Genomic DNA, 16,901 nt, shown 5'->3' with positions numbered 1-16,901 from the left:
ATTACCACATAAAGTGACACGTGTCAGATTTGCAAAATTAGACATGGTCATGGGGACATCAATGACCCTTGGTCATGATAGGGTAATGTATTTTTGTATGTTCGAAAACCCCCCTCAAATAAACAAATCTGATTTAAAATAAAAATATACATTTTGTCATTGCATTCACCATAGTTCATAGATAGGTTTGAAGAGTAAATACATTTTGTATGGAGCCCTTTCTTACTTTTTTTTTTTTTTTTTTTTTTTTTTAAGTAGGTTCTAATGAAAATGTATCTTTATTAATTTCCATCCCATGAAACAAAGTGCAAATTAAGATATTCCTTAGATAAAAATAATCATGTTTCCAATTGGAATAGTTTAACAAATAATGTATAGATCAAGCAATATAGAAATTATCTCCTTACATTGACGTCTCCTGCTGTTTCTTCTGTACGACCCTTCGCATGTCCATTTGGTAATGTTTTTGCTGGAGGACACAAATGTGCAGATATAGGTTCATGCGTCTTAGGCTACTTTCACACTAGTGTTAACGTTTTCCAGTATTGAGTTCCTTCATAGAGGCTCAATACCAGAAAAAAACGCATCAGTTTTATCCTAATGCATTCTGAATGGAAAGCAATCCGTTCAGTATGCATCAGGATATCTTCCATTCCGTCCCTTTTTCGGTATTTGGCTGGAGAAAATACCGCAACACTTGCCGGCATTCATTTCCATTGAAATGGAAACCATCCGGTACCAGGTGTTCATGAAATTGCCGCATTGACGGATCCGCTTTTCGGGTCTGCGCATGCACAGCCCTTTAAAAATGTGAAAAAAATAAATACCGGATCCGTTTTTCCACATGACACCGGAGAGACGGATCAGTTGTTTCAATGCATTTGTCAGACGGATCCGGAAACAAATGATATCTGTTTGCATACGAATTTCCGGATCCGGCAGGCAGTTCCGGCAACGCTAGTGTGAAAGTTCTATCACGTGTTGCCTCCTCTGAATCCCTCCCACTGTTTCTCCTGTTTTTCGTGGCATGGAGCAGGAAAGAGTGAACAGGAACATATGGCAAAATGATATAGTATGCAAGTTACAGACTTAACAGTTGCTATTATTACACTTTGGGAGCATTGACGATCAAAGAGTGTCATGACACAACCCCTTTAAAGTGAAACTTCCGTTTTTAGCCAACCCCAAGGAACGTTGTATGTTCTTATAGTTTTACCTGCCAGTATGTTTTCAGTTAGGCTACTTTCACACTAGCGTTCGATCGGATCCGTTCTGAACGGATCCGATCATATTAATGCAGATGGAGGCTCCGTTCAGAACGGATCCGTCTGCATTATATTGGCAAAAAAAAGCTAAGTGTGAAATTAGCCTGAGCGCATCCGTCCAGACTTTTACATTGAAAGTCAATGGGGGACGGATCCGTTTGAAGATTGAGCCATATTGTGGCATCTTCAAATGGATCCGTCCCCATTGACTTACATTGTAAGTCTGGACGGATCCGCACGCCTCCGCACGGCCAGGCGGACACCCGAACGCTGCAAGCAGCGTTCAGGTGTCCGCCTGCTGAGCGGAGCGGAGGCTGAACGCTGCCAGACTGATGCAGTCTGAGCGGATCCGCATCCATTCAGACTGCATCAGGGCTGGACGGAAGCGTTCGGGTCCGCTCGTGAGCCCCTTCAAACGGAGCTCACGAGCGGACAGCCGAACGCTAGTGTGAAACTAGCCTAAGAAACCTCTTTTTGTGCTGGCCATGGCAACATGACATCTGAGCCTCATAGGAATAAAAGGATAAGATAAGATTATGAACTTCTAAAAGCACTATGGTTCACAGTCTATACTTTTTTTCATACTTAAACGTTTTTCTTTTCTTCTTCAAGACATTCCAGCCATAAGAAAGTAAATGTTTCTTTCTTTTTTCCGGTCCAGATTGTGGAAGAGCATGAGAGCGTTGAACAGAGCCGTAGAGCGCAAGCAGAGCCCATTAACCTTGATAGTTGTCTCCGCGCCTTCACCACCGAGGAGGAGCTGGGAGAGGATGAAATGTATTATTGTTCCAAATGTAAAACCCATTGTTTAGCTACAAAGAAACTTGACCTGTGGAGGCTCCCTCCAATTCTGGTACTTTGTTTTTATTTTATTTATTTTGTGTTCTTTTCAGGAAGAGCCAACAGATCTACATTATTTCTAGGGGTACACTCCTTATCATTTGTTTCATATTTTTATGTGTGGATGTCTGGAGTGAAAGTACTGTTTGCATTGGTCAATCTTTCTTCGTTAAAAGGGTTGTCCGGGCTACAGATATTAATGACCTATCTCAAGATAAGTGGGAGTGCAGCATTGGGCAGCATTCACTGGAATGGGAGCTGAGCTGCAGGATCTGGACACAGCCATTACATTGTGATCCATACACTGTATAATGTCCAGCGCCACAGCTGGCCAAAACATAGGTCATCAATATCTCTAGCTCGGACAACGCCTTTAACGGATCAGCCAGGCCCAAAGAAATATTGACCAATGCAAATAGTACTTACTTATTATATTTTTGGTTATGTGTTATAATTAAAACCTAAAACTACTCACAAAAAATCATTTTTTAATCACTGACTTGTTTTAGCATAGGACCGGAGCCTTTTCCTGTAAAGTTGCATACATAGGCACAATATACTTATATTTTTTTTTATATTTATTATTTTATTTTGGTCATAGATTATCCACTTAAAGAGGTTCCAGTTTGTGAATGGTCGATGGATCAAGTCTCAAAAAATTGTCAAATTTCCCCGTGAGAAGTTTGACCCGAGTGCCTTTTTGGTACCTCGAGGGCCAGTACAGTACCTGAAAAGGAAACCAGGACTTAAGTGCAATGATCAAGCAGAAAGTCGCTCAACGCAGGGAGACCTGAAGAAACAGGAACTGGCAAACCTTAGTCCTGCTGGAGATGGGGATGCACTTGGGAAAATTCAGCCTGTAATCAGTTCTTCCACTGCAAATAGTAAAGGTATGGAAAAATCTGTAGTAATACAAGTTAGGCTACTTTCACACTAGTGTTCGGGGTTCCGCTTGTGGGTTCCGTTTGAAGGCTCTCACAAGCGGCCCCGAACGGATCCGTACTGCCCCAATGCATTCTGAGTGGATGCGGATCCGCTCAGAATGCATCAGTATGGCTCAGTTTGGCCTCCGCTCCACTCAGCAGGCGGACACCCGAACACTGCTTGCAGCGTTTTCGTGTCCGCCTGGCCGTGCGGAGCCAAACGGATCCATCCAGACTTACAATGTAAGTCAATGGGGACGGATCCGTTTGAAGTTGACACAATATGGTGCAATTTCAAATGGATCCGTCCCCCATTGACTTTCAATGTAAAGTCTGGACGGATCCGTCTGAGTACAAATTGGACTTAGATTTTTTTCTGAAATATAATGCAGATACCACCGTTTGCATTATAGGAGCGGATCCGTCTGTGCAGATACCAGACGGATCCGCTCCGAACGCAAGTGAGAAAGTAGCCTTAATAATGCAGAGGTTTAATCACACAACATGTGTGTGCCTGCTCATTCCAGTTTCAGCAAATACATGTTTTTGTATAATGAAAAGTCACACAACTTTCCAGTATGCTCTCTGTATTAATTGTTCACAGTTTTCAAGATCTTTGCTTGCAACTTTTAATATTTGCTCCTTGGTCACGTGGTGGCCACACTGGTGCTTGGATTGTAAGTGTCACCAGTGTGTTCATGACATGACCAGGACAGATTTATAAACAATAATGTGTTTTATTAAGTAACCGGAAGCAGAGATCTAGAAAAACTGTGCGAAATTGTTGCAGAAAACATTTAAGAAAAATGGAAAACTTTTCATATACTCAGAATAATGCTTCTTGCAGCACAAATTTTCTTGTCAAAACAATGGACCTGCGAGACCCATTAAAAATCAGTAGCGTCAAACAGTAAACTGATCCAGTTATGAATTTGGGTTTCCATTATAAACAGTGTGAACAGAGCCTAACAGGCTGAAACCGGAATAGGCCTTTAAGGGTGCCTTCACATGTGGCCAATTTTGTTGCCGAAATAAAAAAAATTTAAATAAATGGAGCTGATTTTCAGTTGCAGAAATTTCTGCAACAAAATCTGCTGCGCGTGAAGGCACTTAGCAGCACTTTAGCTGGAATGTACATCAACTTTTGACACAACAGTAAGTTTTCGCAGTGTCCATTAAGAAGCCTTATTCTACACTGCTGCTTGGGTGCCTTGGGCTGTTTTGGAGCGGGTGCTCCGCTGTCTCCTGTCAACCAAACTCCTGCTCTATTGGCCAGGATTGCTGTGCCCACTCTTGGCTTGATTGCATCAAAAGATTTCTTCGTGACAAGATCGGGGACTAGGAAACTATTGTACAGTCAGTTCTGAGGAACATAAAAATTATCCCAGGGCTCTATGTTCACTTAGCCTGCTGTTAACGCACACAAATGGGGAGATTTATCAAAACTGGTGCAGGGGAAAACTGTCTTAGTTGCCCATAGCAACCAATACCATTCCACCTTTCATTTTACAAAGGAGCTCTGAAATATAAAAGGCTCCATCTGATTGGTTGCTATGGGCAACTAAGCCCGTTTTCCTTTACACCAGTTTTAATAAATCTCCCCCAAATTGTTTTCTAAAAACAAGCTGTGACTACAGTAGAGACGCAAATCATAATGCATTATTTGTTAATAAAGTTGTAAAATAGTATTCCCTCTAAAGCTTTTGTCCCAAGACTCAAATTTATTGACTATCCACAGATTATCACGAGACTCTGGGCACCCCAGCCAATCAGCTGTTTTTACTAGCTGCAGGACCGGAACAACACAGTTCTATACACCGTGTAGTGGCCGTGCCTGGTTACTGCAGCGTTGCTCTCATTCAAGTAAATGGGAGCAGCGCTGCAGTAACTAAGCATGGGCGCCAATGTAGTGTTTCAGTACCTGGGTCTGGTGCCACAAGTCCATGAAAACAGCTTGCTGGACTGTTGCCGATCTGAAATAAGTTAGTCCTGGAAAACCCATTTAACAACCCTAGATTGAATTTGTTGAAATTGGGAAATTTGTGTTTTTATGTACTATAATTCATTTTTTTTTACTTGCAGCATCTCCATTACAAGGAAGGAAAGCTGCTACAAACTCTTCTAGTAAAAACAACAGTCCCAACAATAGCCCAAGAACTTTGGGAAGGGGCAAAGGCCGTCTTCGTTTACCTCAGCTTGGAGGCAAAAAACTCTCAAGCAGTAAAGAAAACTTGGATCAAAGCAAGGACAATGGCTCAGATAACGAAACAAGAGAGACTTTGGATCAGGTAGATTCTAGTAAAGGACATATTTTAGGTGGAAGTCAAACTGAGTTAGCCTCAACTCAGGATTCTCAGGTGGTTTTAACCAATGGACTGACCCATGAGCAGAACATGTGTAACAGTCAGCTTGATAACCACATAGGGGAAGAAGAGGATGTCACTGTTGACCAAAGAGAAGACAACTGCTGTCAGCCTATATATAACCTTTATGCCATTTCGGTAAGTAAAATCTCTAAATGGTTTCCTTTCCAGATTGTGCAACTTTGAGTGAACAGGAGCTTGTAGCTTTTATGAAGGCATAGGGAAATACAGCTGCTGTAATGCTCCCTATGTGAAATTGCGTGCTGTGAGAGGGGAGGGGGTGCAGCTTCAGGAGATTCCTGATTGGTCAGAATACATGGTACAGTTTTCCAGTGGTACACCAGAAAGAGCCCACCTACTCAGCAGACAAGGGAAAATTTAGAAAAATCAGCAGAAGAAAAAGGGAGAAAATCAGCAGATTAGAGACAAAGGGGCAGATGTATCATAACCCTGCGACGTATGCGGTGCTCTGCCGGATCCTATGCCTGATACCTTGTCATAAATTAGGCGCAGCATCCAGCAGTCCATGTGTCTCAACTGAAATCTATGAAAGCCCCTGGCTGACATAGAGTTCAGTTTTTTCCACGCCAGAAAACTAGAGTAGAAAATGATAAATGTGGCCTATCCCCCGCTCCTCCTTGCCACGCCCCCTTTTTGGGAGAGTGGCGGGTGAAACGGCAGTGCCATTGAAAAAGTCACAAACGTGTAGTTGGTTACTTCTTCACGCCACATAAGGGGCGTATCTTTACGATATATATCTGCCCTATATTGAAGGCAATAATGCAGCTAATGCAATAAGGAAAAGAGCCTGATATCATACAGTGAGATGTTGCAGGAAGGGGGGGGGGGGGGTGCTTTTTAACTCTGGGACTTCATCAGGTGTGTTACTATCTAGTCTGCAAAAGAAACATTCACATAAATCCATGGGCAGCGGAGGCCTTCTGTTTGTTCTGTAGGTATCTTCGCTGCCTGCTGCACTTTGTATACATTTTGTAATGTTGAATGGGAATAAATGCATTATACAATATTTCTCGCCCATTTTCCTTGGGGGACACAGACCTTGGGTATAGCTCAGCTCCCTAGGAGGCGTGACACTAAGTAAAACTGTTAAGCCCCTCCTCCATCAGCTATACCCTCAGCCTGGAGATAGAGGCTACCAGTTTTAGCTTAGTGTCCAAGGAGGCAAGACACTCCCTGCTACTGCAGGGCTGTTTTCTCCTTGTTGTAATTTTATTTTATTTTTGTTTTTCCTAGAGATACCAGAGACGCATTGGGCCTCTCTGCTCTCCCGGGGTGAGCTGCGCCAGTGCCAACTTATCTGCACTGCTGCCTCCCCCACAGAAGCAATAGGAGGATCTGGGCAGCAATGGCTCCCCTACATCCCGCCAGCTAGGGGGTCGCCCGCACGCAAAGCCCCTCTCCCAGCTTCCTGCCACTGCGGTGCCAGTAGCTGAAGGGGCGACCCTGCTGGAAGGAACTGAGGGTGAAGACAGGTGAGATGGCTTTTCCAGCCCATACCCTGTCCCTATCGGCAAGCATGTACCCCTCTGGGTTTGAAGGGGGGCACCCGTGGTCGCTCATTCTGAGCGCTCCAGCAGACCCTCCCCAGCTCTCCTCCGTGTATCCTGCACCCCCACGCCGTTTTCCCCCATTTTCAGGCTACTCTTCAAGTCGGCTGATCTCTCCCTCTCTCCCTCCCGCCGCCGCCCGCTCCGTTCCGAACGGGGGGCGGGGCTTATGCCCGACATGACCATATCGGCATCGGCGGGGCAGGGGACAATGGTGGCAGAAGGTCACCCACCTGGGAATAATCGCCGCACTCTTGGGGCCTGCGGGCCCTTTATTTCATGGCACCCTGCTTCTTCTTAGCCCTGCGAGGTTTTTCGGCAGCAGGGGGCGTGGCTTACGCGCGCGCGCGCCATTTTGGGGGCGGAGTTAGGTTCTCCTTCACAGGAGACATTTCAAGCGCTGGAGGGGGCGGAGCTTGTTCCCCGCGCTTCTGCTGAATTCTTCCCGCGTTTCCTCACTCCTAGACAGGAAGCTGGGACACGTGGGGGACTCTGAGCACCTGGTGTATCGCTCGGCTTCTGTGGGCGCTATCTGCAGGCTCTCTGCTGTTTGCTGCTCCCTGCTGCTGCTGCTGCTGCTGCTGCTGCAGCTGCTGCTGATCCTCTCTACTCCTGACGTTCTTCTGAGGCACTGGTAGGACAGTTAACCCTCTCCTAACCCTCCTGGTCATAGCTGCTATATCCCTTGTGGTCTCTGTATTGGGGTACGACCACTTTTTCAGCATGTCAGATCCCACGGGTGCCCCCAAACCCTGGTACCATGCCTGTACCGCCTGTAAGGAACTTTTTCCGCGGGGGCAATCTGAGCCGCATTGCCTTGCATGTCAGGCCCCGGTGCAGGGCCCGCTTCCCGCTGCGCCCCCCGGTGCCTCTGAACCCCCTGACTGGGCTAGGTCTCTGTCTCAGGCGGTGGAAAGTCTTACACACGTAGTGGGCCGTCTCGTGGATAGACCGCCTCTCCCGCAGGCTGCCACAATCCCTGTCGCACCCGCTGGGACTACCGTTTCTGCCGCCCCCACTGATTCCCTGCCTCCCAGCGAATCTTCCAGGGCCCGGCATATTCAGAAACGTTCAAGGGTTGAGCGCACATCTTCTCCAGATGCTTCGCTCTCTCCGCCATGCGTGCGAGCTCAGTCAAGTCTATCCTCTCAAAGGGATACGCTTTCTGAGGGAGAACTGGCGGATTCGGACGTGGACATGGACTCAGAGCTTCCGTCCAAATTGGCGTCCGCGGTGGGGCATCTTATCACTAGCATCCGTGATACCTTTCACATACACGATGACCCCCCCAACTCTGAACAGGCCGGCGTGTCCTTTCTTCGCCCCAGACAGGCCTCCAAGGTCTTTCCCATCCACGCAGATTTTTCTTCTGTGGTGTCCAAGGCTTGGACCCGGCCTAACGTCCGCTTTGTTACACCCAAAAAGCTGGACATTTGTTATCCCTTTCCAGCGGATTCTGTGACCACGTGGACGTCCCCGCCTAAGGTTGATCCTCCCGTGGCTCGCCTGTCCAAAAGCACTACTATTCCTGTACAAGACGGATCTTCCCTCCAGTCTGCTGAGGACCGTCGTACGGAATCCCTCTCCAAGGCCATATTTACTGCCTCTGGTTCGGCCCTTAGACCGGTCTTTGCCTCCGCCTGGGCTGGTAAAGCGGTCTCTGAATGGGGTTTGCAACTGGAACGGGAGTTAGGGTCGGACGTCCCTCTACAGGACCTCCGTTCCTTAGCCCAACTAATTGTCCAGGCCGGAAAATTTGTCTGTGAGGCCTCTCTTGATGCGGGTGCCCTCATTGCCCGTTCCTCTGCCCTGGCAGTTTCTGTCAGGAGGGAACTCTGGCTGAAGGTTTGGGCGGCGGACGCCGCTTCCAAACGCTCTTTGGCTGGCCTACCGTTCTCGGGTTCCCGCTTGTTCGGAACCCGTCTGGACGAACTTATCTCTGAGGCCACGGGTGGGAAGAGTACTCACCTCCCCCAGTCCAGGCCGAGGGGGGCCCCCGCGGTCGCGCTGGTTCGTCCCGTTTTCGGTCCTTTCGCAAGCCCACCGGGTCTAGACCCGCGGCCGGTTCTTCTTCCTCTGGCCCAGCCCAGGATAGACGCAAGAAGCCGTTTTTTCGGACGCAATCTACCTGGCGCAAGCCCCAGCCCACACGGGCTCCCTCAGGCCAGCAGCCCTCTGCCTGAAGGTGCGCCCCCACCCACCCGGGTGGGGGGCCGCCTTCTACTGTTCAGGAACGTATGGCGGGCCCACATCTCAGACGCATGGGCGCTCGAGATTGTATCTTGCGGATACAAGATCGAATTTGCGTCCATTCCGCCAGACCGTTTTTTCCGGTCCCGTCCTCCGCGGGATCCCGTACGAGCGGCCGCCTTCTTCACGGCCATTCGCTCTCTAATGGACAAGGGTGTCGTCGCCCCCGTGCCTCCGACGGAAAGGTTCAGGGGGTTCTACTCGAACCTCTTTGTGGTTCCCAAGAAGGAAGGCTCAGTGCGACCGATCTTGGACCTAAAGCGCCTGAACCGTTTTCTCCGACTGCAGAGATTCCGGATGGAGTCTCTCAGGTCCGCAGTGGCCTCCCTGGAAAGAGGGGATTTCATGGCCTCAATCGACGTTCAGGATGCATACCTCCACGTTCCGGTTGCTCCATGTCATCACCGCTTCCTGCGCTTCGCGGTGGGGGACGATCACTTCCAATTCGTCGCCCTTCCCTTTGGTCTGGCGACGGCTCCTCGAGTATTCACCAAGGTCCTGGCCCCTGTCTTGGCCCTTCTGCGTTCAAGAAGTGTTTTTCTTCTCCCTTACTTGGACGACATCTTGGTCAAGGCGCCCTCCTTCTCTCAGGCATCCGGCAGTGTGGGACTCACTCTGGAGACCCTGACGCGGTTCGGTTGGATCATCAACCACCCCAAGTCTTCTCTTACCCCCTCCAGACGGCTGATCTTCCTGGGGATGCTCCTGGATACGGAGTTGGCGGAGGTCCGCCTCCCGTCGGACAAGCGTCTGGCCCTTTGCGGGTCTGTTCGCGGTCTCCTCCGTCATCACCGCCCTTCCCTCAGATCCAGCATGCGGTTGTTGGGGAAGATGGTTGCCTGTTTCGAAGCGGTGCCGTTCGCACAATTCCGATCCCGCACCTTTCAGAGGGCAATTCTGTCGGCCTGGGACAAATCACCGAGGAGTCTGGACAGGACCTTTCTTCTGCCTCCCCTGGCTCGGGCTTCCCTCAGCTGGTGGTTGCATATCCCTCTACGGGGGAGGTCCTTCCTCCCACTGAACTGGCTGGTGATTACCACCGATGCCAGCTTACGGGGGTGGGGGGGGGTTTTCCCTCCCCGGTCCGTCCAGGGCGTTTGGTCTCTATCGGAGTCCAGACTTCCAATCAATATTCTGGAACTGAGGGCGATTCTTCTGTCCCTCAGACACTGGACCCATCTACTGAGGGGCCACCCTGTTCGGATCCAATCGGACAATGCCACGGCTGTGGCATACATAAACCATCAGGGAGGCACTCGCAGCGCTGCAGCGATGCAAGAGGTGACCCTCATTCTCCTCTGGGCGGAGGCGCATGTGCCGGCCTTATCCGCAATTTACATCCCGGGGGTGGACAACTGGGCGGCGGATTTCCTGAGCCGGTCCACCATCGACCCGGGAGAATGGTCCCTGCACCCAGAGGTGTTCGAAGCCCTTTGTCTTCGCTGGGGTCGCCCCGACGTGGACCTCATGGCTTCCAAATTCAACCACAAGGTCCCCCGATACCTGGCCAGGGCACGGGACCCGAAGGCGTACGGCGCCGACACGCTCGTCCTTCCGTGGCGCGAATTCTCCCTTCTGTACGTCTTTCCTCCTTTCCCCCTCCTGCCACGGGTTCTTCGGAGGATCGCGGCAGAGGGCGTTCCCGCGATTCTGATCGCCCCGGATTGGCCCCGCCGGTCTTGGTACGCCGACCTAATGTTGCTGTTGGCAGACGCACCGTGGCCACTGCCCTCCAGGGAAGACCTTCTCTCTCAGGGACCGATCTTCCACGAGCATTTAGGCTCGCTACGTTTGACGGCGTGGCTATTGAGACCGCCGTCTTAACGCGACGGGGTTTCTCCGCGGACGTAGTCCGCACCATGATCCGTGCTCGTAAGCCCGTGTCCTCTAGGATCTACTATCGGGTTTGGAGGTCCTATCTGGGGTTCTGTGAGTCCCGGAGCATCCCACCTCTCCGGTTTTCTCTTCCCACGATCCTGTCCTTCCTCCAGTCGGGTCTGGACCTGGGGCTGAGCCTCAGTTCTCTGAAGGGACAGATTTCGGCGCTGTCTATTCTTCTCCAGCGTCCCCTGGCCCCTCTGGGGCCAATTAAGACCTTCTTACAAGGGGTGGCTCACTCTGTTCCGCCGTACCGCCCTCCAGTTCCATCCTGGGACCTGAATGTGGTGCTCTCGGCGCTCCAATCAGCCCCCTTCGAGCCTTTACGGGAGGTCTCCCTTCGCCTTCTGTCCTGCAAGGTCATTTTTCTTGTGGCCATCACATCTCTCCGACGGGTGTCGGAGTTAGCGGCTCTTTCTTGCTCCGAACCTTTCCTGATCTTCCACCAGGATAAGGTTGTGCTTCGGCCTGTCCCGTCCTTCCTGCCAAAGGTGGTCTCCGCCTTTCACATCAATGAGGACATCGTCCTTCCGTCGCTCTGTCCCTCTCCTTCCCACCCCAGAGAACGGGAACTGCACCGTCTGGATGTGGTCAGGGCGTTGAAGATTTATCTGGAGGTCACCGGATCCTTTCGGCGCACGGACTCCCTGTTTGTGGTTCCGGAGGGTTCGCGCAAGGGTTTGGCGGTCTCCAAGGTGGCTATTGCCCGTTTCATTAAACTGGCGGTGTCTGAGGCTTATCGAGCCAAGGGTAGAGCTCCGCCTTTCAGCGTCACTGCTCATTCCACCAGAGCAGTCGGAGCTTCCTGGGCGCAGAGGCATCGGGCCTCGGCTGAACAGTTGTGCAAAGCAGCCACTTGGTCCTCTCTGCACACTTTCACAAGGTTCTATAGAGTGCATACGCATGCATCAGCGGATGCTGCTTTGGGCCGCCTGGTTTTGCAGGCAGCGGTTTCCTGATGCTCCGGTGGTGGTCCGCCTTGGGTTTGTGGTCCCTCCCTTCTTGGACTGCTCTTGAACGTCCCAAGGTCTGTGTCCCCCAAGGAAAATGGGCGAGAAAAGGAGATTTTTGTATAACTTACCAGTTAAATCTCTTTCTCGCTCTTCCTTGGGGGACACAGCACCCACCCTTCTGTGTTTTGTTACAGGGTTATGGTCTGGCGCCCCGTTGGGTTGCTGGCTGGTTGTTTCCGTTATTGGTTGTTATCCTTTCACTACTTGGACACGCAACTGGTAGCCTCTATCTCCAGGCTGAGGGTATAGCTGATGGAGGAGGGGCTTAACAGTTTTACTTAGTGTCACGCCTCCTAGGGAGCTGAGCTATACCCAAGGTCTGTGTCCCCCAAGGAAGAGCGAGAAAGAGATTTAACTGGTAAGTTATACAAAAATCTCCTTTTTCTTATACACAAACGCTCATAGTTACTGCATGTCTGTCTGTGAAAGCTGATGTCTGTGTGTAATAATACCCTGCCCATGGCATGTGGCATAACGGAATAGGAGCAGTGGTGTCCATCACAATACAATGTCAACCACATTGAGCTGCTTTGCAGTATAAACATTAGGGACAGCACAGCAGTGACCAGTACAGAATAAAGCATGTTTTTTTTATTAGTATACTATATTAATCTGTGATTAACGTATTTTTCGCCCTTTAAGACGCACTGGCCCATAAGATGCACCTAGGTTTAGGACAATAAGAAAAAAATATTTTTCATTACGCCTCAGGTCAGACCAACAATCAGACCCCCAATGTTAATCAGACCTCAGATCAGCCCCCCAACCTTCAGCCATCTATCAGCCCTCATGTCAGTCCCCAGCCATCAGCGCAAATAAAATAGAAAAAAAAACACTTAACTCTCCTGCACGCCACTGCTCCTCACCATTGCGATCAGCTTTATCCTGCTGTCGGCGCGCACAGTATGAGGTCACAGAGGGACTCACGCTGTGCGCAGCCCTGCACAGCCGACAGTCATAGACCAGGAAGTGGTGAGCACAGAGCCTTCACCGCTTCCCGGTCCTTCGGTACTAATGAGCGCTTCCATAATGGTAGCGCTTCATTAGTATGCGCCCGATAAGACGCGTCCCCCCCCCCCCCAGTGGCATTGCGTCTTATGGGGCGAAAAATACGGCTACTTTATTTTGTGTGAATTATTAGTACATGTGATTGCAGTGAAATTACTTGACTCCAACACTAAATAATCCGGAAAGTCTAATAACCTGTGAACAACTTGTCACTTGTTCTAGCACAGAGATTTGATGTGTTAGGAAGTTCTCGTTTAGTAGCAGCTTTGTGTTAACACTTTATTTTTGGCTTTCTCTCCTTTCAACATATGCTGTAACATAGGATTATAAGTCTTCAGCATAGCTATGTATCTGATTTGGATAATATTTAATCTTAAAGAATTTATCCAATACAATAAAAATGTCCCCCATATGCCGGACCCCTGACAATGAATATACTTACCTGGCTCCCCGCTCCCTGCACCTCTCCTGGTCCCCGCACCGCCGCTGCAGCTTCTCCTGGTGCGCGGATGAAAATATCCATTTTCAGGGGGGAGCAGCCAATGGCAGGCGGGGACAGGGACTCGCCTCCCTAGCGTCCCCTTCGATGCTAAGGATGCTCGTCCCTGTCCCCTCCTGCTATTGGCTGCTCCCCCCTTCCCCACCGGATGTTTTCATCGGGAGAAGCAAAAGGACCAGGAGCGACACGGGGAGCCAGGTAAGTACAGTCAGGTCCATAAATATTGGGACATTGACACAATTCTAACATTTTTGGCTCTATACACCACCACAATGGATTTGAAATGAAACGAACAAGATGTGCTTTAACTGCAGACTGTCAGCTTTAGGCCTCTTGCACACTGCCGTGTTTCACGGCCGTATGCGGGCCGTGGAACCGCGGCCTGGATCCCTCCTGAGAGCAGGAGCGCACGGCGTCACTGGTTGCTATGACGCCGTGCGCTCCCTGCTGCCGCCGCTATACAGCAATACACTGGTATGATCTATACCAGTGTATTACTGTACTGTGCCGGCAGCAGGGAGCGCACGGCGTCATAGCAACCAGTGACGCCGTGCGCTCCTGCTCTCAGGAGGGATCCAGGCCGCGGTTCCACGGCCCGCATACGGCCGTGAAACACGGCAGTGTGCAAGAGGCCTTAATTTGAGGGTATTTACATCTGAATCAGTTGAACAGTGTAGGAATTACAACAGTTTGCTTATGTGCCTCTCACTTGTTAAGGGACCAAAAGTAATGGGACATAATCATAAATCAAGCTTTCACTTTTTAATACTTGGTTGCAAATCCTTGCAGTCAATTACAGCCTGAAATCTGGAACGCATAGACCTCACCAGATGCTGGGTTTCCTCCCCGGTGATGCTCTGCCAGGCCTCTACAGCAACTGTCTTCAGTTCCTGCTTGTTTTGGGGCCATTTTCCCTTCAGTTTTGTCTTCAGCAAGTGAAATGCATGCTCAATCGGATTCAGGTCAGGTAATTGACTTGGCCATTGCATAACATTCCACTTCTTTCCCTTAAAAAACTCTGGTTGCTTTTGCAGTATGCTTTGGGTCATTGTCCATCTGCACTGTGATGTGCCGTCCAATAAGTTCTGAAGCAGTTGGCTGAATATGAGCAGATAATATTGCCCGGAACACTTCAGAATTTATCCTGCTGCTTTTTGTCAGCAGTCACATCATCAATAAATACAAGAGAACCAGTTCCATTGGCAGCCATACATGCCCATGCCATGACACTACCACCATCATGCTTCACTGATGAGGTGGTATGCTTAGGATCATGAGAAGTTCCTTTCCTTCTCCGTACTCTTCTCTTCCCATCACTCTGGTACAAGTTGATCTTGGTCATAGGATGTTGTTCCAGAACTGTGAAGGCTTTTTTAGATGTCGTTTGGCAAACTCTAATCTGGCCTTCCTGTTTTTGAGGCTCACCAATGGTTTATATCTTGTGGTGAACCCTCTGTATTCACTTTGGTGAAGTCTTCTCTTGATTGTTGACTTTGACACACATACACCTACCTCCTGGAGAGTGTTCTTGATCTGGCCAACTGTTGTAAAGGGTGTTTTCTTCACCAGGGAAATAATTCTTCGGTCATCCACCACAGTTGTTTTCCGTGGTCTTCCGGGTCTTTTGGTGTTGCTGAGCTCACCAGTGCGTTCCTACTTTTTAAGAATGTTCCAAACAGTTGTTTTGGCCACGTCTAATTTTTTGCTATCCCTCTGTGTTTGTTTTGTTTTTTTCAGCCTAATGATGGCTTGCTTCACTGATAGTGACAGCTCTTTGGATCTCATCTTGAGAGTTGACAGCAACAGATTCCAAATGCAAACAGCACACTTGAAATTAACTCTGGACGTTTTATCTGCTCATTGTAATTGGGATAATGTGGGAATAACACACACCTGGCCATGGAACAGCTGAGAAGCCAATTGTCCCATTACTTTCGGTTCCTTAACAAGTGGGAGGCACATATACAAACTGTTGTAATTCCTACACCGTTCACCTGATTTGGATGTAAATAGCCTCAAATTAAAGCTGACAGTCTGCAGTTAAAGCACATCTTGTTCGTTACATTTCAAATCCATTATGGTGGTGTATAGAGCCAAAAATGTTAGAATTGTGTCGATGTCCCAATATTTATGGACCTGACTGTATATTGTATGTGAAGGACCCGGCATATAGGGAACATTTTTATAGTCTTGGATAGTGACTCTTTTTTTAGCATTAGATACACAGTTAATGGTAATAAGAATTAATTGTTTGTATATTCATGTTCTGTTTAGTGCCATTCAGGAATAATGGGTGGAGGTCATTATGTTACTTATGCCAAAAATCCAAATGAAAAATGGTACTGCTACAATGACAGCAGTTGTAAGGTGAGTCTGGGTCTTTCTACTCTTCTCCATATGTAATAATTTCCTTCTGTATTATAAAACCTAAATGTAAGTAAAAGGGGTATTCTCATCTTGACATTTATGGAATATCCACAGGGTATGTCATAAATATTTGATAGTTGCAGTTCCACCTCTAGGACCAGTACCTAGCCAGAGAACAGGGCCCCATCTTTTTGAAGAGGTAGCTGTGCATGTGCAGCTCTTTCCAGTCAATTTTTTGGGAGCTCTGAAAATTGCTGAGCCTACTTATTTGTCGAGATGAGTATGCCTCTTTAATATCTGTAGGAATTGTGAAATGATTGTATTAAAAATAAAGCAAACATCTATCAAGCTGGTTGTGTTTCTAGGCTGGCTAGCCATCTACCTCTAATTTTATGAGCCTATGTACATTATATACAGTGCTGCCCATAATTATTCATACCCCTGGCAAATTTTGACTCAGTTACTTTTATTCAACCAGCAAGTAATTTTTTGAAGGGAAATGACATAGGTGTCTCCCAAAAGATAATAAGACGAGGCATTATTGTGGAAAAAAACAATTTATCAGCTTTTATTTACATTTGAGTAAAAAATACAAGATGTTCGCACTGTGGAAAATCTCAGAGGATGTGGTCGGAAGCCAAAATTGACACCTGTGCTGGCCAGGAGAATAGTTAGAGAGGTGAAAAAGAATCCAAGGATCACCACCAAGGCCATCATGGTAAATCTGGGCTCTGCTGGTGGCAATGTCTCAAGGCAGACAATCCAACGGACACTGCACACTGCTGGGTTCCACTTCTCCAGTATGTGCCTTAGCACACAAAAGCTCGCTTGGCCTTTGCAAAAGCTCATCTGGACAAAGAAAAAGACTTCTGGTCTTCTGTGTTATGGTCAGATGAAAAAAAATTTTTATTGTTTGGTCACAATGAT

General features: G+C 48.6%; 1 protein-coding gene across 2 annotated transcripts in view; it reads left to right on the top strand.

Moving 5' to 3' along the window:
- USP32 (ubiquitin specific peptidase 32) overlaps positions 1 to 16,901 on the top strand; it is a 240,770-nt gene that overhangs the window by 214,972 nt on the left and 8,897 nt on the right. For both annotated transcript variants that reach the window (XM_044286239.1, XM_044286238.1), the window contains exons 30-33: positions 1,927 to 2,118; positions 2,707 to 2,995; positions 5,111 to 5,529; positions 15,882 to 15,974. In XM_044286239.1, coding sequence (XP_044142174.1) covers positions 1,927 to 2,118; positions 2,707 to 2,995; positions 5,111 to 5,529; positions 15,882 to 15,974 — 993 coding nt within the window. The remainder of the gene's footprint in view (positions 1 to 1,926; positions 2,119 to 2,706; positions 2,996 to 5,110; positions 5,530 to 15,881; positions 15,975 to 16,901) is intronic.

The sequence above is a fragment of the Bufo gargarizans genome, chromosome 3, assembly GCF_014858855.1.
Source record: "Bufo gargarizans isolate SCDJY-AF-19 chromosome 3, ASM1485885v1, whole genome shotgun sequence".
Taxonomy (NCBI): domain Eukaryota; kingdom Metazoa; phylum Chordata; class Amphibia; order Anura; family Bufonidae; genus Bufo; species Bufo gargarizans.
This window is presented reverse-complemented; position numbering and strand designations above follow the sequence as displayed.